The 24723-nt window shown below is 41.5% G+C and overlaps 1 protein-coding gene across 9 annotated transcripts in view; it reads right to left on the bottom strand.

Annotated features, from left to right (window-relative positions):
- The window catches only part of NTRK2 (neurotrophic receptor tyrosine kinase 2), a 368220-nt gene that overhangs the window by 133360 nt on the left and 210137 nt on the right, over nucleotides 1-24723 (bottom strand). For 3 of the 9 annotated variants that reach the window (XM_050761180.1, XM_050761182.1, XM_050761181.1), the window contains one exon: nucleotides 17569-23667. The exons of the other annotated variants lie outside the window; for them this stretch is intronic. In XM_050761180.1, the coding sequence (XP_050617137.1) occupies nucleotides 23639-23667 (29 nt within the window). In that variant the 3' untranslated portion in view covers nucleotides 17569-23638. Of the gene's footprint in view, nucleotides 1-17568; nucleotides 23668-24723 lie in introns of those variants that run through there. 9 annotated transcript variants of the gene reach the window in all.

The raw sequence follows: 24723 nt of genomic DNA, 5'->3' as shown, positions 1-24723 counted from the left end.
CACTCTATCGATTTGCTCACACTCCCCAAAGAGCTGAGACATTTTATCATCGTGGCCATAATTGAATGCCATCAGGGGTTCAAGAGGACTTTCCTCTTTAACATTTAAAAAGATAGTAAGAACTGGTTTAAAAGCCATAAAACCTTTACCAAGAAGCCGAAGGAGCCCCACAGCCAGGCCCTGCTTTTCTGGTCTCCCTTCTTAATTGTGGTTATGGGTGCCTTGGTCATGGGCTCCAGAGAAATGTGGAGAGAATTCCCTGTCTCTCCTCTAGGATTTGATTATCTGGCTGCCAGGATGAAGTATAGGAGAAGAGAAGAGCTGCTTAGGGAGAATCATTTAAGGGAAAAGCAGTTTACAAAGACTTTTATGAAAGGCTGCTGCTGTGAACCAGCTAATGGATCAAAAGTGCCAGGGACTTCTAAACCTACTGATTTCTAAAATCACATCTAAGCAGCATCTCCAGACTCAGAAAGTAGAAATCTCTGTACTCAAATAATTGCTTAAAAGTTAGGCCTGGAAAGTTGCAAAGTATGTCTTTACTTTAAAAGACATTTCTTAAAAGACACTTTTAAAAAGAGTACGAAGTCCACGAGCCTCCTGTGCTTTTGTTTCTCTTATTGTCAATATCCTGCTGTCTCCCCACCCTTCACTTCCTTCTCTTTGTCCTGAGTATGGTAAGCTGTATAGGTTACTGTCTCAGGTTGCCCTATTATCTAAGGGTTATATTTTTTTCCCATTATTGCTTAGATAAGCTTGAATCATAAACCTGTATGTTTTCTTGTGAGTTTGTTCCAGCTGAGCCAAGTGGCATCTGTCTTATCTTCTCTGATGCCTGTCCAATTTCCCCCTATCTATTAAGCTTTGTCTGTAGCTAATTAGAGGAAAAGGCTTATGAATTGTGTCCCTGGTCCTGTATGGTGTTTTGAAGTCATCCTACACAATATTAGAAATGATTGATAGTTATCTGTTGTTTAGAGATACATATGGCGATTTATTTATCTGATGTCTGTCATCACTCAGATATATTTGCAAGTTAGTCTTCACAGTAAGATTTTTGTAGGCAAAACTATTGCTTGGATAATAATTTTACATGACTACAATATTTCCAGGCTGTAAAACTCAAAGAAGCTCCTTGCTCTTAGCCAACCTTGAGCAGCATGAAGTTTAGATAGAATATTTAGGTGGAGGTTGTGGGGTATGGTGGGGGAATCTTCCTGTTATTTGCTGAGTAGTATCTGATGGGTCCATGCCACAAAATGAGACAAAACAAAAAGTTGGGATGGTTGAACTGCAAGAAGCCAAAGGTGTGGCTCAACTTTGCCTTAGCTCAGCAGCCAATGTCCCAATAACACACAAAGCTAAATAAAATAATTCGTTAGAGGAGATAATTGCTGCTAGTCTGCCTATACAAACTGTGTCCCGTTAAACTACACGTGCGAGCTACAAAAGAGAACCGGCTCACAGCTGGAATACATCCAAGACTATGGGGCTGCAGCTTCTTAATGTGGGTGTGCAATGAGGACTATTCAACCCCCGCCTCGCAACACCAAAGCACCTCCACGTGTGGGGTCTCACCAGTGCATGCAATTGCCAGGCACCTGTTAGACTTTTCATTTAGCCGAATAACACTGAGAGGCCCAGACATGGGAACATACTCAGTGCACAGTCCTCCCCGCCGGATTGAACAGCATGATGATATCTTCTTGCAACACTCGGTTTGACAGGCCTCCTGGGGCACATTCCGTCTGCGTTGCCCTCTCTTTGTCCCTGAATATACTGCTTCTATCTTGGAAAGTAGGGTGACCTGTTTCTTGTTGTCAGAAGAACTCCGTAGGTTTGGAAAAGCCTCTTAAAGATAACTTCAGCTCCCACAGGTGGCTTCTTTTACAACACTGAAGGCAGAATGAGCAGTGTCTGTCTAGTTGGCCAAGAAGCTTTATTCCTAGCAATACACACCATTCTCCCCTCTGGGTTGCGTTGCATGCCTTGAAGCAAACAATTTCCTCCTTTGTCTCATGGAACAATCAGAGTAAAATCAATGATACAGAGTCTGATTCACAGACACAAAGGCAGACTTCCTAATCAACACACAGCGTCTGGGGCTCGCGGGTGTCTGCATGGGTGTGCCGACTCTTCCTATCTCTGTCACACGCTGCCCTGCACGTCCACATCTACACTGTCAATGAGAAGCTGCTGCAGGCTTTTGGGGACACTGAAATAAGAGCATGGGGTCAAGTGCTCCAAAATTTCTGGGCAGTCAGAACTGACTTCTGGGACGATTCTTGTTCCTGCGAGGCAAGGAGAGGAGCAGAGGGTCTCAGGATAGCTGCCTCTGGATCCAGCACAAAGAACAGAAGTGAACTTACATGATTTCAGATTTTTAAAATGTATTAAAGAAACCCAGTTCTCACACAGAGTATACACTGCATGATGCCATTTATTTGAAGCTCTAGAACAGGCAAAATGAATCTATGGTTTAAAATAGTCAGAACAGTGATTGCCTCTGGTGGAGGGTGAGTGGAAGAAATTGACTGGAAAGACATAGGCGAGACCTTTGTAGGGTTAGTAATGTTCTGGATCTCAACAGGGGTTATGGTTACACAAGAACATATATTCACCAAACTCATAGAATAGTACATGTAAGGCTAGTGTATTTCATTGCATGCAACTTTTATAACCAGAGACAGAGAGAAGGAAAGAAGGAAAAAAGGAATGGAGGGAGGGAGGGAGGGAGGGAGGGAGGAAGGAAGGAAGGAAGGAAGGAAGGAAGGAAGGAAGGAAGGAAGGAAGGAAGGAAGGAAGGGAGAAAGAAAAGAAGAAAGTACAGTAATTTTTTTTTTTTTTTTGAGATGGAGTTTTGCTCTTGTTGTCCAGGCTAGAGTGCAGTAGCACGACCTCTGCTCACTGAAACCTCCACCTCCTGGGTTCAAGCAATTCTCCTTCCTCAACCTCCTGAGTAGCTGGGATTACAGGTGCCTGCCACCATGCCCAGCTAATTTTTGTATTTTTAGTAGAGATGGAGTTTCATCATGTTGGCCAGACTGGTCTTGAACTCCTGACCTCAGATGATCCACCTGCCTTGGCCTCCCAAAGTGGATTACGGGCGTAAGCCACCATGCCCGGCCTAGGACAGTAAATATTGAACTGCAGTTTGTACTTGAAGTGTCCTGTTGTCTTCAGCTTATTCTGAAATGCCTCTAGAAACTGATAGACTGATGATGCACTGACAGGGAAATCTTAATTGTAGAATCCAAGTGGGTAGATGGGTGCCCACTGAATAATTCTTCTGTATGTTTGAAACTTTTGTTAATAAAATATGAAGAGTGGGAAGAAGATATTCAATACTACTCTTTAGAAGTCAGGTTTCAGAGTTGGCAATGTTAGTTTTGGGGACGTGCCACATGGAATCTCTCACACAGAAGGTTTAAGATGTGAGAGACAGAGCTAAGGCAATCAGGGCAGTGCATATTTTCTGTACTTTGCCTATGTGGAACCTACTGCTTGGGGCCTCTCTCTGGGCCCTACAGGACTGTAATATACAATCACGTGCAGCAGCAGAGCTCAGATAACTTAAGCAAGAAAAATGTCCTTTGGATAATTTGCAGACTTTGGCCTGAAACAAGGGCAGATACATTTAGATATATGATTTGTTTTCCGGCTGCTGTGCTATTTCAAAGTATCCTTGTTACTGATGGTAGTGAAAAATTCCTCCACCCTTAGGGAAATAAATCACACTGGGTTACTAATACCCTGCAGCTCTCCTAGCCTACATCCATCTTGATATCATACGGGCTTAAGTTCACCTCTTTAAAAAAAAAAAACAGTTTTAGTGTGACACATGCTGGTAGAGATTTTATTAAGCAGAATATATTAGCTGAGCCAAGCAAATTAAGTTACATCCCTGGACATCTCAATAAAACAGGGTCTTTCCCATACTTCTCTAGGTTCTAATTTACAACTTAATTCTATGGGTAAAGGATGAAAACATAGACATGAACATCAACAAAAATCACTTGTATTTAGCTTTGGGATTCAGTCATATATGCACACTAAGTGAGATTAATACGTGGACTAACCATCTGTATTCTACTCTCGTCCCAGATCCGCCCTACTGGGTCCCAAGACCTAACCTTTCAGCTGAGAAAAGAAGAAAATCCCAGCACTTATTTCCCTACTGGCATGTCCACAGTAGCGTGCCAAGGTAAGCAAAACCATGGAATGCATATTGCCACAGCTTCCACAAGAGTTCATTTTACTTGACTATTTGGGAGAATATATTTTTGAAGAAGCACAAACACCCATGTGGACTGGGGCCCTTGGCTGACAATTCCAGCCGAATTCCCAGCCAGCAATCACCAACTACCAGCGATAGGCAAGAGACCATTTTGGACTTTCCTATCAAACTGACACCACACGGTGGAGTCAACAGCCAGGTTGACCCACGAGACTACGGGAAAAGTAAATTGTTCTTATTTTAAGCCAGTAAAGCTGGGGTGGTTTGTCACACAGAATTAGATCACAAAGTATATGTTTAAAATAAAATCAGACATATCAAAGATGTATTACAATTGAAGAAAGCACTTTAGGGTTATATTCTCAGACTTCTGTCTGCCAGTCAGTACTTCAATGAGGATGACTGAGAAGCATTTCCTTATAATTCACAAGAAGATAATCTCCCAGATTCAGGTGTATTTCTTTGTTGTTATATGATCTAGGGGAGCCTTGTATCCTAAGTCGTTGTTCGATTACCAGAGATAAGCGTATTTTAATCATGGCATTCATCCCAAGGCGATTGCTAATGGGATCCTTTGAAGATATTATGGAAGTAGGAAGATGGAAATTTCATTTATTTCTCACTATCTCCTCTAGATCCCTTACTTACTTTTCTTTCAAATTACTGCTTCGGTAACTAGGAGATTTCATTCAAGTGGTCACCTATAAACCTAGAGGATGAGAAAAGATCAAGAAAGTCCAATCTACATGTTCCCTACCTGGGACAAGCAACCGAAAGCTAAGGCTAAGAAATGGATCCTTACCCCAGTAGTTCATCAAATGGTCCCTTCATAAAAAAGATTCTGAGTACCCCCTGCAGGTTAAATCTCTAAATGTAATAGAATCAATCTGCCCCCATCTGGCTCTGAGCCTGTCACATGAGGACGGTAAGGGTCACAGCCATTAGCACTGATCAGTCACACCCATGGACCTGCTGTCACCCATCACCACCATGTTTTATTGAAGGCCTTAACAAGAGGTCCTGAGTTATTAGTGACCTAGTGTGACGTAAGGTGAGGGAGGGGGAAGCAAAGGGGAGAGAGCAGGACTGATGGCTACTGACTACAACATGCCAGGCATCATGCTAGATGTATGTGTATTGGAAATCCCTGAAGATGCAAAAGAACCGGAGAAGTTGGGCATTTTTATCCTCTTATCCTCATTTTACTCATGTAAGCAAAGTGCTAAGTGCAGCAGCTGGCTCTTAATAAGGCCCCCATACAGCAGTCATTTTTATCTTTATAATGCTGCTACTACCATTTTTCAGAATGGAAGCTGAGGCTGATTGAGGTTATGTGATTTGCCCAGGGCCACATAAGAGTAGAAGCTGTGAGGCTAGGATTAAAACTCAAGTCTGAAGCAACTGTCTCGATACTGGTAATAATGAGGGTGTTGTCAGGACAATTTTTTCTGAAAACTAAATCCTGGTGAAGACTGAAAAAGTTATACTTTTAGAATATGCCACCATGATACGTCATGTCCACATTTAAAATACAAAAATATTGGCTGGGCACAATGGCTCATGCTGGTAATCCTAGCACTTTGGGAGGCTGAGGTTGGTGGATCACTTGAGCCCAGGAGTTTGAGATCAGCCTGGCCAACATGGTGAAACCTCATCTCTACCAAAAATACAAAAATTAGCTGGGTGCGGTGGTGCACATCTGTAATCCCATCTACTCGGGAGACTGAGGCATGAGAATCACTTGAACCCAGGATGTGGAGGTTGCAGAGAGCTGAGATTTCACCATTGCAGTCCAGCCTGGGCAACAGAGTGAGACTCTGTATCAAAAATAAATGAATAAATAAAAAATAAAATACAAAAGTATTTTTGAATCTTACTGAAAAGTATCAAAGTTATTTTGGAATTACAGAAAGATTTTTTTTTTTTTTTTTTTTTTTTTTTTTTTGAGACGGAGTCTCGCTGTGTCTCCCAGGCTGGAGTGCAGTGGCGTGATCTCGGCTCACTGCAAGCTCCGCCTCCCGGGTTCACGCCATTCTCCCGCCTCAGCCTCCCAAGTAGCTGGGACTACAGGCGCCCGCCACCGTGCCCGGCTAATTTTTTGTATTTTTAGTAGAGATGGGGTTTCACCATGTTAGCCAGGATAGTCTCGATCTCCTGACCTCGTGATCCACCCGCCTCGGCCTCCCAAAGTGCTGGGATTACAGGCTTGAGCCACCGCGCCCGGCCAGAAAGATTTTTAAAAGTGTTTTTAAAGAGCCACTTTAAAACAATTGCTGTCATTAATAAATAATGGGGAAAGTTCGCCAACGGGGCAATTAGCCAAAAATGAAGGCTGGGCTTCCCAGAGACTTAAACTGAAGCAGGTTTTGTGACTTCTGATTTGTCCTGATCGTGGACTCAACACTTTTGCTATTATGGGTTGAAGCAGGCCTCTGGGATTAGGTGAACTTTATAATATGTTGAGTACTCTAAGGACTGGGTCCAAACTCTTAGGGATTTTCATAGGATTGGTGCCCAGTGCCTGGTTACAAAAAAGTAAAGACAGAAGTTCCCGGGATGGCTTTGAGGCCAGGGAACCTGGGTTTGAGTCTTCTGTCTGCCACTTTTTTTTTAAATTTATTTTTTTGAGAATGAGTCCTGCTCTGTCGCCAGCCTGGAGTGCAGTGGTGCTATCTTGGCTCACTGCAACCTCAGCCTCCCAGGTTCAAGCAATTCTCCTGCCTCAGCCTCCAGAGTAGCTGGGACTACAGGTGTCTGCCACCATGCCCGGCTAATTTTTTTTGTATTTTTAGTAGAAACGGGGTTTCACCATGTTGGCCAGGATGGTCTCGGTCTCTTGACCTCATGATCTGCCCACCATGACCTCCCAAAGTGTTCTCTGCCACTTTCTACCTGAGCTGTGAGTCTGTTACTTAAACTCTTCAAGCATCCCTTTACTCGTCCATAAGAAATTGCCTGAAGGTGGAGTTTAGCTGAGATAACGTATGTGGAAACACTTAGCAGATGGCAAGTCTTAAAAAAAGTTTTCTTTCTCCTTCCCTTTCCAGAACTGGTTAAGTTTTCTCAGTGCTCATCTCTAACATCTGAACCCAAGAACCACATTTTTATTCTGTTTTCTTTGTCCTGGCTGCCTTTTTCTTGCATTATTAACTATGTGGGAAAAAAATATGAAGCTGGGTTTGTTTTGTTTTCTCTTCTACTCTGTAGTTTATCCAGATGTTATGTACCTTTTTAAAAAATGGGTTTTGTCATCCCTTGTAACATTTATCTGAATTTTAATCAAATAGGACAGAAAGCAAGATCATGTGTCCCTTTTGTCCCCACAACATCAAGAAAATAATCTGCAACCTCACCTAACACTAACAAATAATCTTTCCTTTAAGGAAAAAAAAATGTGGACCCAGCCCTTCTGTAGTTTCCCAGTTTAAGAGATTTTTTCACAGGGGTCCAACCAGAAAGCTGAAATCTATGTAACAAAGTCAAGCAGAGAATAGATGCCACTGGTCCTGCTGGAGATGGCTATCTGCTGTCCCTGGAGGCGGTGACTATTGGATGATGGTCACAAAAGGAAACAGCATCTTGGGCCACCCTCTGGACTTGATCACTGGGGTGTCTGGTCTTGCTGCATGAAGAATCCTTACTACAGCTTATTATAGTCAAGCAATGACATCAAATCATTTCCTTCTAGAAACTCACATCATTTGTCTCCAAGGCCTTTAAAGGTGTCATAAGTGATATTAGAGTATATTTTTGAAATTTCTTTGACAGCAAGAAATCTTCCCCTCCAGGGGGTCCTTAATTTCTTGCTGGTCACTTGGAGGTGAGCAGGTCTTAAGGTCTTAGGCTAGGTCCATGCCACAGGGGAGGACACAAGCTGATGGAAGATAACCGTAAGTTAACCCCCCAAAAATTCCTTGGCCCTGAAAACTGACCTAGAGAAAGTGCCTGACTTAAGGCGATGAGAAGAAAAGGAGCAACACATTCAGACTTGGTTACAAAATACCAGTTTGAGCCTTTGCGAGAACCCCTTACATTTCCTGAAATATTACAAATTATCCTGAAATAAAATGCACGAAGAACTGCCACAAATCATTGATTTTTTTTTTTTTTTTTTGGATGAACCACATACTTTCCGCCCAAGCAAAACTTATTCTTGGGAACGGAGTCCAAGCCCACGCTGAATCTTATCTTTTGTTCAAACCCCACACTTGTTTTACCCTCAGTGCGTTTAGGCAGAAACTGATAGCTAATGCTTTTCATTAAGCCAGTCAAGAAAAACTGCTTACCAGGTTTTACTCCTTCATCAGCCTGACTAATTACACCCATTCACTGTTCCTTTCATACAGAGATTTCAAATTCCAACTCTCAAAGACACACACCACCCAACAGACATCTGCTTCCTGGCTTGCTCTGTCTCCTTTTACATTACCCAGTGAAAAGTATTTGGTGGCCTAGAAAACACAAGCTAAGCAAAATCTAGAAGCAAGAACTGGTTTTAAGCTGATGAGGGGTCGGCTCAAGGAGAAAGTGTTGACATATAGGTAACAGGAGATGGTGGGATAAAAAGACAAAAAAGAATCTTCTCATGCAATATATTCAAGGAACGGCATTAGGCGAACAGACTCCAGTGGCAGGCCTCAGATACCACTGTGCAGCAACAGAACAGAAAAAAAGAATGTGCCTGTGTCACTAAGACAAAGACTGATCTGAAACAGTTGGAGGCCCCAGGTCAGAGCAGGGGCTTCAGGGAATGGCAGTGGCCCTGAGCTTTGGTGATAATTGAGGCTGAACTTGAACACCCAAGCCTAGGCAGTGCCGGGGTGGCAATTACATTTCTCCAAACCATCAAATGTTGGGCATTAAGGAGGCGAGGTGACCAACAGCTCCAAAAGCTTTGGAAGCTTCTTCCCATTGGATCATGGTCCCAACTAAAATGTTGCCTTCCAGGAAAAAATATAGGAAGACAACATCAACCTCATGAAGAGTTATAACCAACACTTCCTCTTTGGGTGAATTTGTGTGGCACTGCTTTACCTGAGTCTACAACAAATTCTTCACAGTGGTCTCATTGGTCACATGTATTTATACTGGTCACACATTTCATATACCTATGAAAGTATATAGTCTTGACCTAGAGAGTTAGCTAGTTAGCTACAGGTGTTCTGTATTCTCTAAAGTTCTCTTCTTTCAGCTCTGTTTTTTTTTTTTAAGACCATGTCTCGCTTTGTCGCCCAGGCTAGAGTGCAGTGGCACTATCTCAGCTCACTGCAACCCCTGCCTCCCACGTTCAAGCAATTCTCCTGTCTCAGCCTCCTGAGTAGCTGGGATTACAGGCAGCTGCCACCAAACTAGGCTAATTTTTGTATTTTTAGTAGAGAGGGGGTTTCACCATGTTGGTCAGGCTGGTCTCGAACTCCTGACCTCGACCTCATACTCCTCCTGCCTCAGCCTCCCAAAGTGCTGCGATTACAGGCGTGAGCCACCATGCCCGACCAGCTAATTCTTTTGTTGGTGAAAACATAATGGTAACAAAGCATAGAATTCTTCAAGATGGCAGTAGGAAAACCATTTTGAATGCTGGGTTTCAGTTAGTCTCTTAGGAAATAGCCCTTCCTTACTTTCTTTTCTTTCAAAGTTGCCCAAACTAACTCTGTTTATTGTTTCAGTCTAAGGGTTTTCCATGTGTCTGACATGATACTTCTTGGGATTATTAAAAGAAAAAAAATAAGATAACTTCTATTCTGCTACACATTCATTTTATGTGCTCAATATATTACCATACAAAGAACACCAGATGCAGTTCCCATTTAAATGGTGTCTTTAATATAAAGACCCTCTGAAATCATGTTTGTATGACCGCCATTCTTCAAAAAACCACGTAATAGCTGGAGACTATGTTTCAGGGGCTTGGTCTTGTGATTTAGCACATGATTCTTTCAGTGATTGGTCATTTGAATCTCATTTTCAAGGGATCATCAGAAAATAGGCCTCTGGTCTTTCAAGTTTCTGATTAGTGAAGCCATGCTAAATAACTTCTGATTTACTTAAATCACAGATTGCAGAACTGAGTAGCCTGGAGGGACCTCAATGATCATCTCTACCCTAGAAAGTTATAAAGTATTAATTAGACCTGGAGACATATTTCAGACTGGCCAATGCCCTACTTCTTTCTACAGCCCTAGGCTAACTAAGGAGTAAAGAGACCGAGTTTTCCATCAGTTCCCTTGCCTCCTGACTATATCCGGTACATATTTCACATGTTCTACTGTTAGTTTAGTGGCCTTTTTATTATGTTTAATACTGCAAAAAGACACATTGATTCTCAGAAATGCAAATAATAGTATGGTTGCAAAAAACTCTGGTTGCACTGATACATATTAAATAAAGAAAATATTTAAAATCACTCTTACAGGCACACACACAGTATAATTAGTGTTCAGTGTCTGTGATAAATAGTGCCTGACAAACTGTTCAAGCATCATAAGCACTATGAGAAGACAACAGTTTTATTAAACACTGAAAATTGTATTTTTCCCAGTGGTTGTATTGCAAGATAATGAACTCTACAAGTGGCGGCAGAGATGCAAATTCAATTTTGCACAAGACTCACAAACGTCATGATATATTATGCCAGTGGAGACACAGCCTTCGTCTAGACAAAATGCAAAAATGTCCTCATGTTCAGTAAATGTGTATAATTAGGAAAATATGAAGAACAGCTAATTGTCAATATTGCATGTATGTCTGTATCTCCCATCTTCTTTTTTTCAAAAAGTCTAGTTGAAAGTTGAAGGTCACTATTCTAGGTTGCAAATGTCAGTTTTTCAACTTTCAAAAAAAAATTGATATTTGTAAAATTAGAAGGTGCCCTAATCAGGCCTCCAAATTTTCTAACTCTTCTTTAAATGTTTGCTTTCCACCGAGTTATATGCAAGGGTTTTAATTTATAAGAGCAGGTTTTATTTTACAAATAAGCAGACACTGTCTGAGGACCAAAATTGAAGCAGCTCTGATAGTTTTATTAATTTATTTGATTTACTTCTGGTTTCTCTTACCCAATCTTATTTATGTCAAAGTAAGTTGAAGCAGAATTCATTATGTAGTGAAATGCAATTTGAACACTTTTCATTGAAACACGGTGATTCAATCATTTCTCTCCATCTGTCCCATTATCTCTTCTTACATTATTTTGTACAGATCAAATCACATAAAATGAAATTCCAAAAGAAACTTAAGAATTTGTAAGGAGGAATAAAATAATCTCCCAATAATTCCTTACACTAAGTACTAAGTTATACAACTAACATTCTGATAGTTTGACATGATTATAGCATATTTTCTCTGAGAAAAGTCAACTAGGTTAGTGCACTTGAATTTTGAGAAAACTTTTGATGCAACTCCAGTTTCTAATCATTTTGATACCAAATTATTAGAAGGATTGAGCCTAATCTCAACTGGGCATTTCTGCATTTTGCTGATTATATAGATTAAAACATTTGCCAATCCTTTTCAAATAGTTAAGCTTAGGAGTTTTGGCATTTTAGCAACTTTATGAAGTGTTTGTGAAAACATGAATCAGTAGATTCTTCTCATCTGCTATTTGGTGACCTGTGTCAGGTGTATCGTTGGTGCACAGAGAATCCTTAACTCATGAATGGATCAAGTTCCATACTGATGATGCAGAAACAAGAACCATGGCCTCATGGAGACATAGCACTTGTGATTAGAATGACAAGACTATCCTTTAAATGCCTTTTCAACTCCTGTGCTACTATACCCTCAAAGCCACAACACCTGTGCCCTAAACCCCCATGAGTGAAATAGTTCCATGTTTAAAAACCTAAAAGAATTGTACAGCAACCAAGAAGGGTAACCAGGTATCAGCAAAGCCAGGAAAGCTAGGAAAAACTTATCAGCAACCAAGGTACAAGCCTGTCCTCAGGGAGCTTGCCACCTCACCTCACCTCACCTCACCCAGCTTCATGGTCCTTCTGGATGAGAACCTTCCACAATGAGTCTAACCTGGAACAGTGATCCCCAAACTCTTACATTTATCCTAATCATCTGGGGGCTTTTTAACAATGCAGATTAATTGGCCTCACCTCTAGCCACTTAGATTTGATACATACCAGTTTGGATGCAGGGATTTGATTCTTAGGAAGTATTTCTAGTAGGCCAGGTGTGGTGGCTCACGCCTGTAATCCCAACACTTTGGGAGGCCGAGACGGGCAGATCACCTGAGGTTAGGAGTTCAAGACCAGCCTGGCCAACATGGTGAAACCCCGTCTCTACTAAAAACACACAAATAATTAGCCGGGTGTGGTGGTGCCAGCCCGTAGTCCTGGCTACTCAGAAGGCTGAGGCAGGAGAATCGCTTGAACCCAGGAGGCAGAGGTTGCAGTGAGCCGAGATCGCGCCATTGCACTCCAGCCTGGGTAACGAGTGAAAACTCCGACTCGGAAAAATAAATAAATAAAAGAAAGTATTTCTAGTTATTATAATGCAGTCATGCACACACTAGAACAAGAGATGTCACAGTGAAAAACACAGGTCCAAGAGCTTTTGCTTGCTGACAACTGCCAACAGCCAAGTGGCTTGCTACCGGACTTGGGGTTAAGGATAAATAGATACAGATCTCCTCCAACAGTGGTGTCCTCCAGCTTTCTTGCATATTTGAGAAAAACTAAGCTGAGCAAAGCCACAAATAAAAGAATGCCTGGTAACTTGCTACCATCACCTTCCAAATCACCTTGGCCTTTGGCAGTGGCCAAGGGGTGGCTCTCCATCAAAGATGAAGGACTTGAGACTCTGGTCTGGCCTTTACCATTTAGAATCATGCTCTCCCTTGTCGTCAATTTTGAATCTAAACAGTGTTTTATAGTATGGGAAGAAATTTCAGGATTTAAATGACGGGGAAAATGAGAAAGTTGTAGATACCCATCTCATCAGTTAAATTGGCTGCATTTCCAATGTAAACTGCCTCAAATCCATTGTGGGTCAGTGTGTGTGTGTTGGCAGGAGTGTGAAAGAAGCCTGGCTTGATGGCTAGACAGAGAGATGGGCACTAATTCAGTATGTGCATTAAAAACCAATGCTAGGGTTTGGGTATCTAGGTTAAACTCCTAGCTCTCCTGCTTAGTAGCTATATGTTCTTGGGCAAATTGCCTAATTTCTCTGTGCCTTACTGTTTTCCTTCTGTGTGATTAAAGTAACGAGGATACCCACCATAGGACTATTGTGTAAATTCAATGAGAGAAATATGTATATTTCCATTAAAACTTCAATATTAGGCCTTGTGAGAAATTATTCTCCCATAATACAAAACATAAAGCTTTGGCATACCTGAAACCCAAGTTACAAAACCAGACAGGAGAATTCTCAAAACATAAATTACTTAGGAGGTGGGATAGAAAGAGCAGGAGAAAAAGCTTCAGACCCAACACTGAACAGACATGGCAATGGGGATAGCTAACATGCAATTCAAAAGGAAAGGTAGCCAACCTTCTGCTCCTACCAGAATCACAGGCAAATACTAGAGATGCCTGAAGCTCAATGAAGTAGAGATGTATTTTCTTCCCAAAGCTACAGTAAAATGACAGGCAAAGTAGAGAAGATCATCCATTCCTTTGTTCATTCAGTTGTTTACTACCTATTTATTATAAACCTACAATGTCCTAGGCATTGTTCTAGGAGCTGGAGATGCCAAGGCACTTGTTCGTTTGTTGAACAGACCATAATTCAGAACTTACAAAATTGTCAATAAGTATTTATTTCCATCTGCAATTTTTGATGTCAGTCATTGACTACTGCCACTGAATTCCTGGTGAGATGTGACTTCCTGATTACACATTCATCGTCCAACAGAGACATATGACTATATACCCTGAGCCTAATCTGAACTTGCATTCCCACCCTTGTTGTCCCCTCCCCATCCTGGAGTTTTATTGTTAGAGGTCCCAGACAGTCTTATTAGTCAGAGATTGGTTTTATTTCCTCTCGTTGGGAAAATTTTCCATACTGGCAAATGTTCCGAGATTCATGCAAAAACACACACAACCCCCACCCCAGGGGAAGCAAAGGACTCATCAAATTCTCTGTTTGGAAATATTTCAGCCCCTTTTCTCTGAAGTCACATTCTAATTAGTTTCTCCAAACCACTCTCTGGCTGCATCTCCACAACCCCAAAGGGCTGGCCACGCTCTGCAGCTTTGTAGCTGATAATGCATGGAGGTTCAGCGGGCTTGGAACTCTCTAGTAAACAATATTTTGAATGTATTTTATTACTTGTCACAATGGACTTTGAACTACATTTGAATAATTCATACTCCAAACTATGGTCTTTTCTAAGTTATCAAGATAATTAAGAGAATAAACATTGAGTCAGAAAATAATTATTCATTTTGGCTAACCTTGCCGTTCTAACTGATCTGCACTTACCAAGCCCAGTAAAGAAGTGTTGTATGATGTTTTTAAAGAACATGCGTGACTCTCTCTATTAAAAGACTTATATGAGATATTGGTCAACATGTGTGTCTGTCATAAAGTGCTCAAAAATATCAGCTCCTTGATATCCCCTGACTTTATGAAGCACGTAGACGCAGGCTTGGAAGAATGCCACGTATGAGTGCCAACTCTTGTTTTTAAAACGGCTCTCTAAAGCATAAAGATCTATAGAAATTTTGACTCCATTCGATTAGCCAGTTTGGAAACATGGGCCTTTGAATGGAAAATGAAAGGACAAGTTGTAGAAGGTGAGCCAGAGGAATACTTGTCTGTCCTCTGAGATGCTCATAAGATTGGCAGCAAGGCTGGTTCCCCATAGGATGCTGATAAGAAGGCTTTACTAGCCACTGTGTTCCCTTGGCCTCCTGGTACAGGGTGACCCTGCCCAGGAGTGGTGGGTTCTCACTCCTCCCAGCATCACCTACAGAAACTCAGCAAATGTGTGCACCTCAACGTGCTCCCAAACATACTTGGTACACTTTGAATTCTTTTCTTGGACATCAAGTTCACCTCGGAAATCAGATATGCTAATCTCAGAGGAGTGAAGCCACTCAAGAAAGAGTCTGAGATCTATGGTATAGCTTGCTTTTTCTAGGATTTTCTGAAAGAAAACTAAAGAAGTAAACTTTTCAGAGAGGCCTTGGCAAAAGAAAAAGTGGGATTTTACATAATTTTAATTGGAAAAAAAATAAAAATAAGGGCTTTATATTCATGATCATTTAATATTTCTGGTAAAGACACTACTGAGAGAGAAAACATCACAGGCCAGTGAGTCTGTGTCAACCATTGCACTATAGATGGCCTGGGCTCTGCCCACTGGCAGGTTCCTCCTTTAACAGAAAGTTCAGTATCCACCATGTGGACACTCCTCGCCCTTCAGATCCGAAAGTTAATACACCCCAGAATACTTGATCACCCACATGAAAGGCGCAATGCTAACACTACAGTTCCTCTTGCTGAGTTAGAAAATTGTTGGGTATTAATTTGGAAAGGATGAGCAGCACTGGGTTAGAAAGAGTCCCCACTTCCAGGACACCCACCTGGGCTTCAGTAACAACCCCTTGTTCAGGGTGGAATTTGGGTTTTCTTTTTCCTCCTAACCTTTCTGAGTCTCACTTTTCCCATCTGTAAAACAAAGTAATATCTATACTACAGCCAATGATTAGGGTTTTTTTAAATGTGAAAATACAATCCATGGGGCCTGTCCCATAAAAGGCATTAGATAGGAATTATGTAAAAATAGAGAATGCAAATATTACAAAAAGAGCTCATGGCACTAAGAAACTGGCTGAGTGAAAATGGGGTATTTTAAATCTCAAATACTGTATCTTCAACTTAGCAAATGTATCATACATCTCCAAATGTGGGGGATAAAAGCAATATAGATTTTTTTTAAGAATTTCACTTATTTTTTTAAAACTTTTATCCATTTTTCCCCTAGATTATTTCTCAAACTTACTGAGAAAGTTCCCTGATCCTCCCTCCTGTCCTTTTCCACAAAATCTCTCTCTCTTTGTCTCTGTCTCTGTCTCTCTCTCTGTCTCTGTCTCTCTCTCTCTCTCTCTCTCTCTCTCTTTGGCAGCCTCATTCATTCCCTCACTCTGGAGGGTCACATACAACAAATAAAAATTTTAAAAATTAGTGAGAAGATGAGCATGCACTTCTCTGCTATTTCAGTAGATAGCACAGGATGGTTACTGCTGGAGATGCTGAGGCTGGCTGGACAAAAGGGAAACAGGGGACTGCGTCTCCAAGGGAAGACGAGGCAGTGAGGAAAGAAATTAGGCCAGGAACTCAGGAAGTGGCAGAAGACTGACAGATAATCAGCTGAGAAGTTTGTGTACACATAACAGCTTTGCAAAGGCCAGAGGTTTCAACAAGATCCAGGCCAGAAGGAGCCCGGAGGCCAAGGCCAAGGCTAAGGGGAGTGAGATTCTTGCTTTGTGCACACAACTTAAGGAAATGCTAAAAAATCAGTTATTGAGATAAATTATATTAAGTGTAACACAATAGTTCTTGATAAAATTGAATGCAAACATTTGTGCTTAAAAAAAGTTTTTTTTTTTTTGTTTTGTTTTTTGTTTGTTTGTTTGTTTTTAGATGTTATCTCTCTCTGTTGCCAGGCTGGAGTGCAGTGGCGCGATCTCGGCTCACTGCAACCTCCGCCTCCCGGGTTTAAGCGATTCTCCCGCCTCAGCCTCCCAAGCAGCTGGGACTACAGGCATGTGCCACCACGCCCAGCTAATTTTTGTATTTTTGGTAGAGACGGGGTTTCACCATGTGGGCCAGGAAGGTCTTGATCTCTTGACTTCATGATCTGCCCACCTCAGCCTCCGAAAGTGCTGGGATTACAGACGTGAGCCACCGCACCCAGCCAAAAATATCAGAATTTTAAGGAAAGACAGGATCTGACCCTGAACTTGTAGGACTCAGCTCACTCACCTTACACTCATCTCAGTCCTCCTGGGATTATGCTGGCTTTATTTAAAATTTTGATATTTTCTTAATAGATCTTTTGCATTCTTTTTTTATCTTTTAAAATGTTGCATGAAAATATTATTTGAGTACTGAGACTTTTGGTGTCACTTTAAATTCTGTGCCTTAAGCGAGTGACATTCTTGCCTCACCCTAGTGCTGGCCTACCTGAGTGAAGGAGTTGCTTCAAGAAAACCCAGAGAGGCTATGTGGGGGCAACTGGGGAACCAATGGCAACAACTTCTAAAGCACTGTTCGTGGTGCGTTGAGGAATCCCAATATTGAATTATATTCTCAAGTCTATGTAAGAAAAATTATTAGTAGGTGATGAAAGTAGGCAACAGAGACCACAAATATGACACTCTTGTCTTTATTGGTATATGCGTTTGGCTCTGAATGATCAACTACATCACAAATTCCAGTACAAAAGATCTCATTTTCGGATAGATCATATAGATAAAGAATTCCAAGTTCCATTGGTCACTCATACATACACGTGGCAAGCCCTGGAGTTTCTGAACATAGGAAGAGAACGCAAGTCATGTGTTAGGTCCACTCTCTTGCGTGAAATGTGGAAGAGGGAAATAAAATTAGGCAACATTTAGCAATCAACAGAACCCCTTCCCTATCCTACCGCAGCCCAACATGGTGGAGCAGCAGCGGGCTGAATGGCTGAGACCAGTGCAACAAGGCAGCAGGAAGTGCCCAGGTAGGAGGAGGGTCCTTGGCCACATGGGGAGCTTACAGAGATAATCACAGTAGTACACAGATGTAGTGCCCATTAGCCAGCAGGGTTTCCTTGAGGAACATCAATCCATACCCACCCACTCAAAGTCCCCTCTCTCCAAAAGTAGATAGATGGTGTGGGGACCATATGAACTAATCCCCCAACCCAGCAACCCTTTACATAGCTCTGCCCTCACACCAAAGCTCTTCCTCACACCGAGACAACAGGAGGCACAAAGGCCCTCAATGACATGAATCCTCTCGAAGAGAACAAAAGAGAGCACTGAGATGTTAACGCCAAGAACTATGCCGATGAATCAGCCATTAGACTCAAATCTGGCTAAGATCCACTTTACTTAAAAATTCAGGATGTAATATGTAGGAAGTGGCAGAGCATATACACAACCCGAGAGGGAAAGTGTGATTCAGGACATGAGTGATGATCTTATTCTGCCTGCTACTTGGCCACTGTCGCCCTCCCCAAAGCCCAGGAGTTTGGAAGTCAGCGGCGTAGCTATGTATCACCAATATCTTACTAAGAAAACGAGTGTTTTCCTCTTTCAAATCCAATGTCCATAAAAATCTAGGTAGAATTCAGTGAAATCAAAAATCTCACATGTAAATAGAGGAATTTTACCATCAACTCAAAACAAAGACTCCTAAGAGGGAAAAAGACAGACTAAATGTATACATTCTGACAACACTTGGGGAAGAAAGGCTACCCTTCTAAATGAGGCTCAAGCAGCTACATGTATTGATAATTGTTTCTGTAGATATTAGGAAATGGCACTAATGAAATTAGGAACTAGGAAGAAATGTGATCATTAGCTTCATAGTTCCTGAACCCTAATACATATGGAAAAAAGGGGAGGAGAGAAAAACCACGTGGGTAAAGATATTGATGTTTATGGAGGTAAAACCAAGATAGAGAAAATGTGAGACCAGTTAGTCCATCTGACTCAAGTACTCTATTAGTAGAAGGTAAGAACATGAGTTCTGACCCTGGGTAAAGCAGTTAGTGCCTCTCTATTCCTCAGTAGTAGACTGAAGACCAAATGACTTCAAAAGTAAACCCTTTGGGTGTTGCAGGGAAGGGGAGTAAGTATTGAGCACGAAAACATAAATGGATCTGAACATTAATCATTCCTGTAGGAAAACAATTCAGGTGGCTGCTTAGTGGTGCCATATCTGCTTATTTTATAAGCAGACCTTTCATGTAATCTCTAGTAAAGGCATTCCCTAAAGTGGAGACTAGCTGTTTTGATATAACTGCACACTATAGGGCTTTATCCTGTCCTCTCTATATCAACCACTTTACTGGAAATTTAGGAATATGGCCCTCAGTCCAAATGCCATTATTATGTAATGAGGAGCTTGGGTTCCACTTTAGTGCACCCAAAAGTTCAATGGCATGGTTAAAAAATGTGTTCATTAATAGTAACAGGATAAAAAAGAATATTGATGTCTACCCATATACAGTAATGAATAAGAATAATATATAGAAACTAGGCTTATATTATTGTTTTCTTTCTGGGATTCCCCCCTGCCTTTGGTTCTGAAATCACACATATCTAATCTCTTACATCACAGAAACTTATTCATTTGAACTCATTTTTAGAATCTAGCCTTAATATTACTGTGCAAAATACCAACACTAACATATTATTGGATTTCACACTATTGATAGAAGCCTCCTTGCCAGAACCCCAGTCTAGATCTAGAGGCCTCAGACATCAGGAGAGGAAGGAAGGCTTTCATGATGAAAGATCCGGGGATCACTGGACCGCAAACTCCATCAAGTTTAAGCAAAGCTGGGAGTGACCAAAGGGAGACTCCGGCTCATCAGAGGTCCTTGCATAGCCAAGGGATCCTCAGTGGAAGAGAAGGCATCCCTAAATATTGGGAAATGTATGAGATGTAACTAGCTTGGCCCTTTAAGATCCAGCACCCTCAGCTCTTTGAAAGGAGCTAGCTAGGGTGAAGAACTTGGAGGCAAAAAGTGATCATCTGCTTCAGTTGAGCAATAAACCGCATTTAGAGTTATCTGGAGTGATGACCCTAAATGAGTGCTCTCAGCCTGCCTTGTCAGAACAAGAGAGCCTCTCATTTCCTGAGTCTTTCCAGCGCATAACACAGGCCTCGTGTGCTCTGTGATACTTACCATATGAGAGTCTGACGTGGCCAGTTATGGCCAGACCCCCGCTCTTAACCCCTGCACATCCCCAAGGAAATACAAAATATGAAACTGGGAATAATACACCCAATGTGCTTCCTACACACTGTGTGGCACAATCGCCCCAAAGGGAGCTATTACTATAAATATATTAACAGACTCCAGTACAAATAAAGGCAAGGACACATATGGTCAGACTTTATATTACAAGAGATTCAAAGGATACCCACAAGACTAGAAAGCCATATATCCAAATGATGTCAGTGGTTAACTCTAACTGGTGGAATTACATGGGACTTTTCATTTCATCTTTGTTTCTTATGTTTTCCAGGTTTTCTACTATAATCTGTATTATTTATTTTTATTTTGAAATACCCATTTTAGGGCACTTAAAAGCATTTTGGGTGAGGAAGACGATTCTATCTTACTAGCAAAAATCATTGGGCCTATACCAACTGGGATTGACCAATGCATTGCGGTCTGTTTAGGACTGTCCTGGTTTTAAAAATGAAAGTTTCACATATCAGGAACTGCCTCATCATTCTCTCACTGACAGGAAGCAAACCCAAACAAAGGACAGAATGGATTCATCTCCTCCTTGGGCTGCTCTCTCAGTCTCAGGAGGCAGAGGCTCTTGCTTCCAGTTAGGGGCTGAGTCCAAGGAGAGAGATTCCTTTATGTGGCAACCAGGTTGAACTAAGAAGTAGCTCTATCCCCATTTCCTTCCTGGCCGTGGGTTAGAGAAAATGTTTCTTCTCTTGCCATTCAAGAGAAAGAAGAACAATCCAGAAAAACTAAACAAAAACCCACTACAACCTCAGCGATCAACCTCAGAGCAGCATCACAGCTCCCCAGCAAGGAGACCTGGCATGACAATCTGAGAAGAAGCCCAGCTATGGTGGTTACTCTCACAGGCTGGCAGAATTAGTAAAGACAGAGAAAAGCTGCACTTCCCAGGGAGGAAACCTGCACTTTGTTATAATAGCTGCCATAAAGGATTGAGCATCACATCCAAGAAAAACTCCAGTGGTCCCATCTCTACTTAACCAGAGGGAGCACTCAATTGTTCAAAGCACCTGGGTAGCAGGAGCTTCTTAGCAACATAGGAGGTTACTCTGCAACTGTGTCTGCTGAGCTGGTCCTGGTCCACAATCTGCTGGCACATGCGAGAGTGATCAACCCAAAACCAAAATGGGGGCATAGCTTGATTGGATTCATCCTGTTGGTACACACACTCCAGTCAGGCTGGGCCTGAGGAAATACCCAGAACAAATACATTAGGATCCTCCATCTGCTGGGATGCTTCTAGAACATCACTGATGCTTCGGTGAAATTGGACTGAAATGTCTGATATGTGCAGGATGCAGAACTCCATCTTGGTTGGCTGATGATGAGGGAGTAAACGCAGTCTTCAGAGTATCACTCTGAGTGTCTCCCTGACCTAAATCCATAACCTTTATTTTTGTTTTTCTTTTCAGACACCAAACTTAGGACTGGAGTGTTTTCTCTAGGAGGTCTAAGAATACTATAATCAAGTGATATTTATTTTTTGATAACAAAGAATAATATCACCCAATAGCCAGATGCTAAAAACATGATTTTACTTCACTGTGAGTGTGCTCGAAACTGGTTTGCTAACAAATCTTCATCTTGGTGCAGCTTATAATAACAAGGCTTACATTTTAAATGTAATTATGCAGCATGTATTCATTTCCTTTCTTTTAAGAAACTGAAGTTGCTTTTTTAAAGCATTATTTGATAGCTTCTTACCATCTCCTTTGGAGTTGAAAATGGAATATGATATCAAATTGTTGTAGCTAGCAATGGGGGGGCCATGGCACTGAGAGGGGGAAAGAATTGTACTGGGACCTGCAAAACAGCAGCAACGTACCATGAAGGTTCCCACGAGATGAGTCGTCAACCCAGTGTGCCATAAAAGAAGCAATTTTTAAGGATCCTAAAATAACTGCATTCTCTGTCCTAATGCTCATGCTGGGCAGAATGGACTTAGCTTATTTTTAAAGTGCAGGCCATGGCCTTCCAAGGCATACAAACAACTCCCAAAGCAGTCATTATTTGGCCAATTAAACAATTAGAAGAAAATATACTTTTGAAAGACAAAACATTAATAGGCAAAGTACAGAAGAAAGTGCTAAAGCAATTGTTTCTACCCGTTTATCAGTCCTATCTCTAACCATTAAAATGGACCATGGTCATTCGATTGCACTGAAGTCTGAAGATAATCTCCGGTAACTCTGAAGGGCCCCGCACTCTTTGATCTAATAAGCTTCTGGGTCCTGGATATAATTCAGAATTTTTGCTCATGTGTACTCAAAGTAATACTGCAAATATGTTCAAAACCTCTGTGGTTCTGTGAAAAATATCACCTACATCCTTTCCCCTTATTGGTAAGACAATGACGAAGTGGGCTGTGGCTATTGAGGGGAACAGAATGGGTGCTTTGTGTGATAGCTTTAGCTACTGTTAAAATACTCCCTCCCTTTATAAGGTCTTCTTTCCTCAGGTCTAGCTGGTCTACGAATCTGTGCTTATCTACATAATTGCCTAACAAGCATGTGACCACTAGGAAAACACATATGCGCACACAAACACACATATACACAAGGAAACACGCACATTAACTACAATAGCTGGAGAAGTATGGCACACTCTGGAGAAAATTTTTAAAAATCCATTTCATTGGAAATGGAATTAAATTGAAAAGAAAAAAAAAAGTCAGAATACTTTATATGCCTCTGCCACAGGGAGTTACTAGCCCTAGGCACATGAAGAGGGCATGCTCTGCAAGTACAAACACATCCAGGTCCATATTTAGAGACAATTTTAAGTCGATTTAGGCCTCAAGCCTAGGACCCTAGCTAATTTACAAGGCTGCTCTAGGGGAAGACACAATTTTAGGGAGGACATCTATCGTGTTTGCTCCGACGGGAGAAGATAAGACGCACTCCCACCCTTCGAGAGAACCCAAGACTGATGATTTGGGGTTTTTGCTGGTTAGTGTGTTTTGTTTCTGTTGGTTTGTTTCAGCTCAGAAGGTGTGTTTCCATTGTTCCCTGTCAAAACCTTTCTCAGCAGGCAAGGAAAGGAAAGCAGCACACAGCTGCCCTTGAGCCGAGTTTGTGAATTTTACTGGGAAACCACCCCGTGCTGTCAGGTGACGTGGTGTTCAGACACGTCTAAACAAGCTAGTTGAATTAAAGACCAACTCCAGACTTGATGTTGCTGAGCTCCTCAGCTCCATCTTGCCATCCTGATTGATCGAGGAGATGGGTCTATAGTTAAAGTGGCAGAGTACTTTGAGGGGTTAGTCATTAGAGCACACTGCTTTGTCTTGGAAAGGCAACTTCTTGCTTGGCTAGGTTATGGAAGCTAAGGAGTGACGTCAAGATCTTGTCTGGCCAGAATTTGCAGATAACCATAGAACTCTTCTCCTCCATCAGGCATGGATTTAGCCTCCTTTAGTTCCTGCAGTGACACAGGAGCCTCCAAATACCAAATTATTATCAGGCGGTCTTGGGGGAACCTCTGGGCCCTGCAATAAAGTAGACAGACTTGCTATTGGAACGTGCTCGGGAGGAATTCAGCCCTGTTCAGATTGCTCTACAATCCTGCAAACCACCTCCGGACTTTGTAAATGAAACCCTCATCACTCCAGATAGTGAAAACATACTTCAGGGGATATAATTGATCACCATCTTTCACTAAAATTATTTTATGCATCATTTTAAGAAGTCGGATTTGATCATGTTTGTTTATTATTTTGTTTTTAAAGCCAAACTATGCACGTATTGAGCTTGTATCACTCTGGACAAGCTACTTCTGAGCATCGTTTGTAAAATAAGGTATTTTTATTCATTGATCCTTCAGGTCTAATTCAGAGTATCACAAACGGGTGGTAGACTGCGAGTCAAACCTGCCTCACACTGATATATTTTTATTTATCTCACCCGGTGTCTTAAATCTTGGGGAATCCACACAAAATAATAAACGCCTGTTTTCTCTGGAAAAAAATTAGAATATCTGGCAATACCAGGCCCATACTCCAGCATGGTCCTCACTACCCCACATCATTTTTCTTCCAGCCTGTTTCTTACATTGACGTGCCTGATTCTTGGTGGTAATTGGGGTTTTGGACCCATGCTCTAACCTATTCTATTGTAATGCCTATCACATTGCATTATGATTATATAATGATCTAACTATCGGCCTTGCCAGTGAGACTCCTTGAGAGCAGGGAACAAGCCATTATTTTCAAGAGCTCTCTAGTTCCTAGCATTAAAATAGTGTTATAAATAAATATTTCATGAATTGTCTTTATTATGTAAGTTAGATTCTTAAACTTCAGTGAAATGAGTAAGATCATACATATAGATCATACACACAATAGATTCTTACAATTCAGTGATCTTTGTAAGATCACGTGTATATTCTAAAGTCAACATCTTTGAATAGCATGCAGTTTTAGGAAAGAGAAGTAAATAGGCCAGTTTTTGGCTCAAGTCTCTGATGGATCCATAAGAATAGTAACGTTGTACTGTCCATGTGATATTATGCTTTAAGCACATGGTAAGTTTTCTAAACTGTCTCT

Source organism: Macaca thibetana, chromosome 15 (genome assembly GCF_024542745.1).
Source record: "Macaca thibetana thibetana isolate TM-01 chromosome 15, ASM2454274v1, whole genome shotgun sequence".
Lineage (NCBI taxonomy): Eukaryota > Metazoa > Chordata > Mammalia > Primates > Cercopithecidae > Macaca > Macaca thibetana.
The sequence above is the reverse complement of the archived record's forward strand: the minus strand, read 5'-3'. Positions and strand labels throughout refer to the sequence as shown.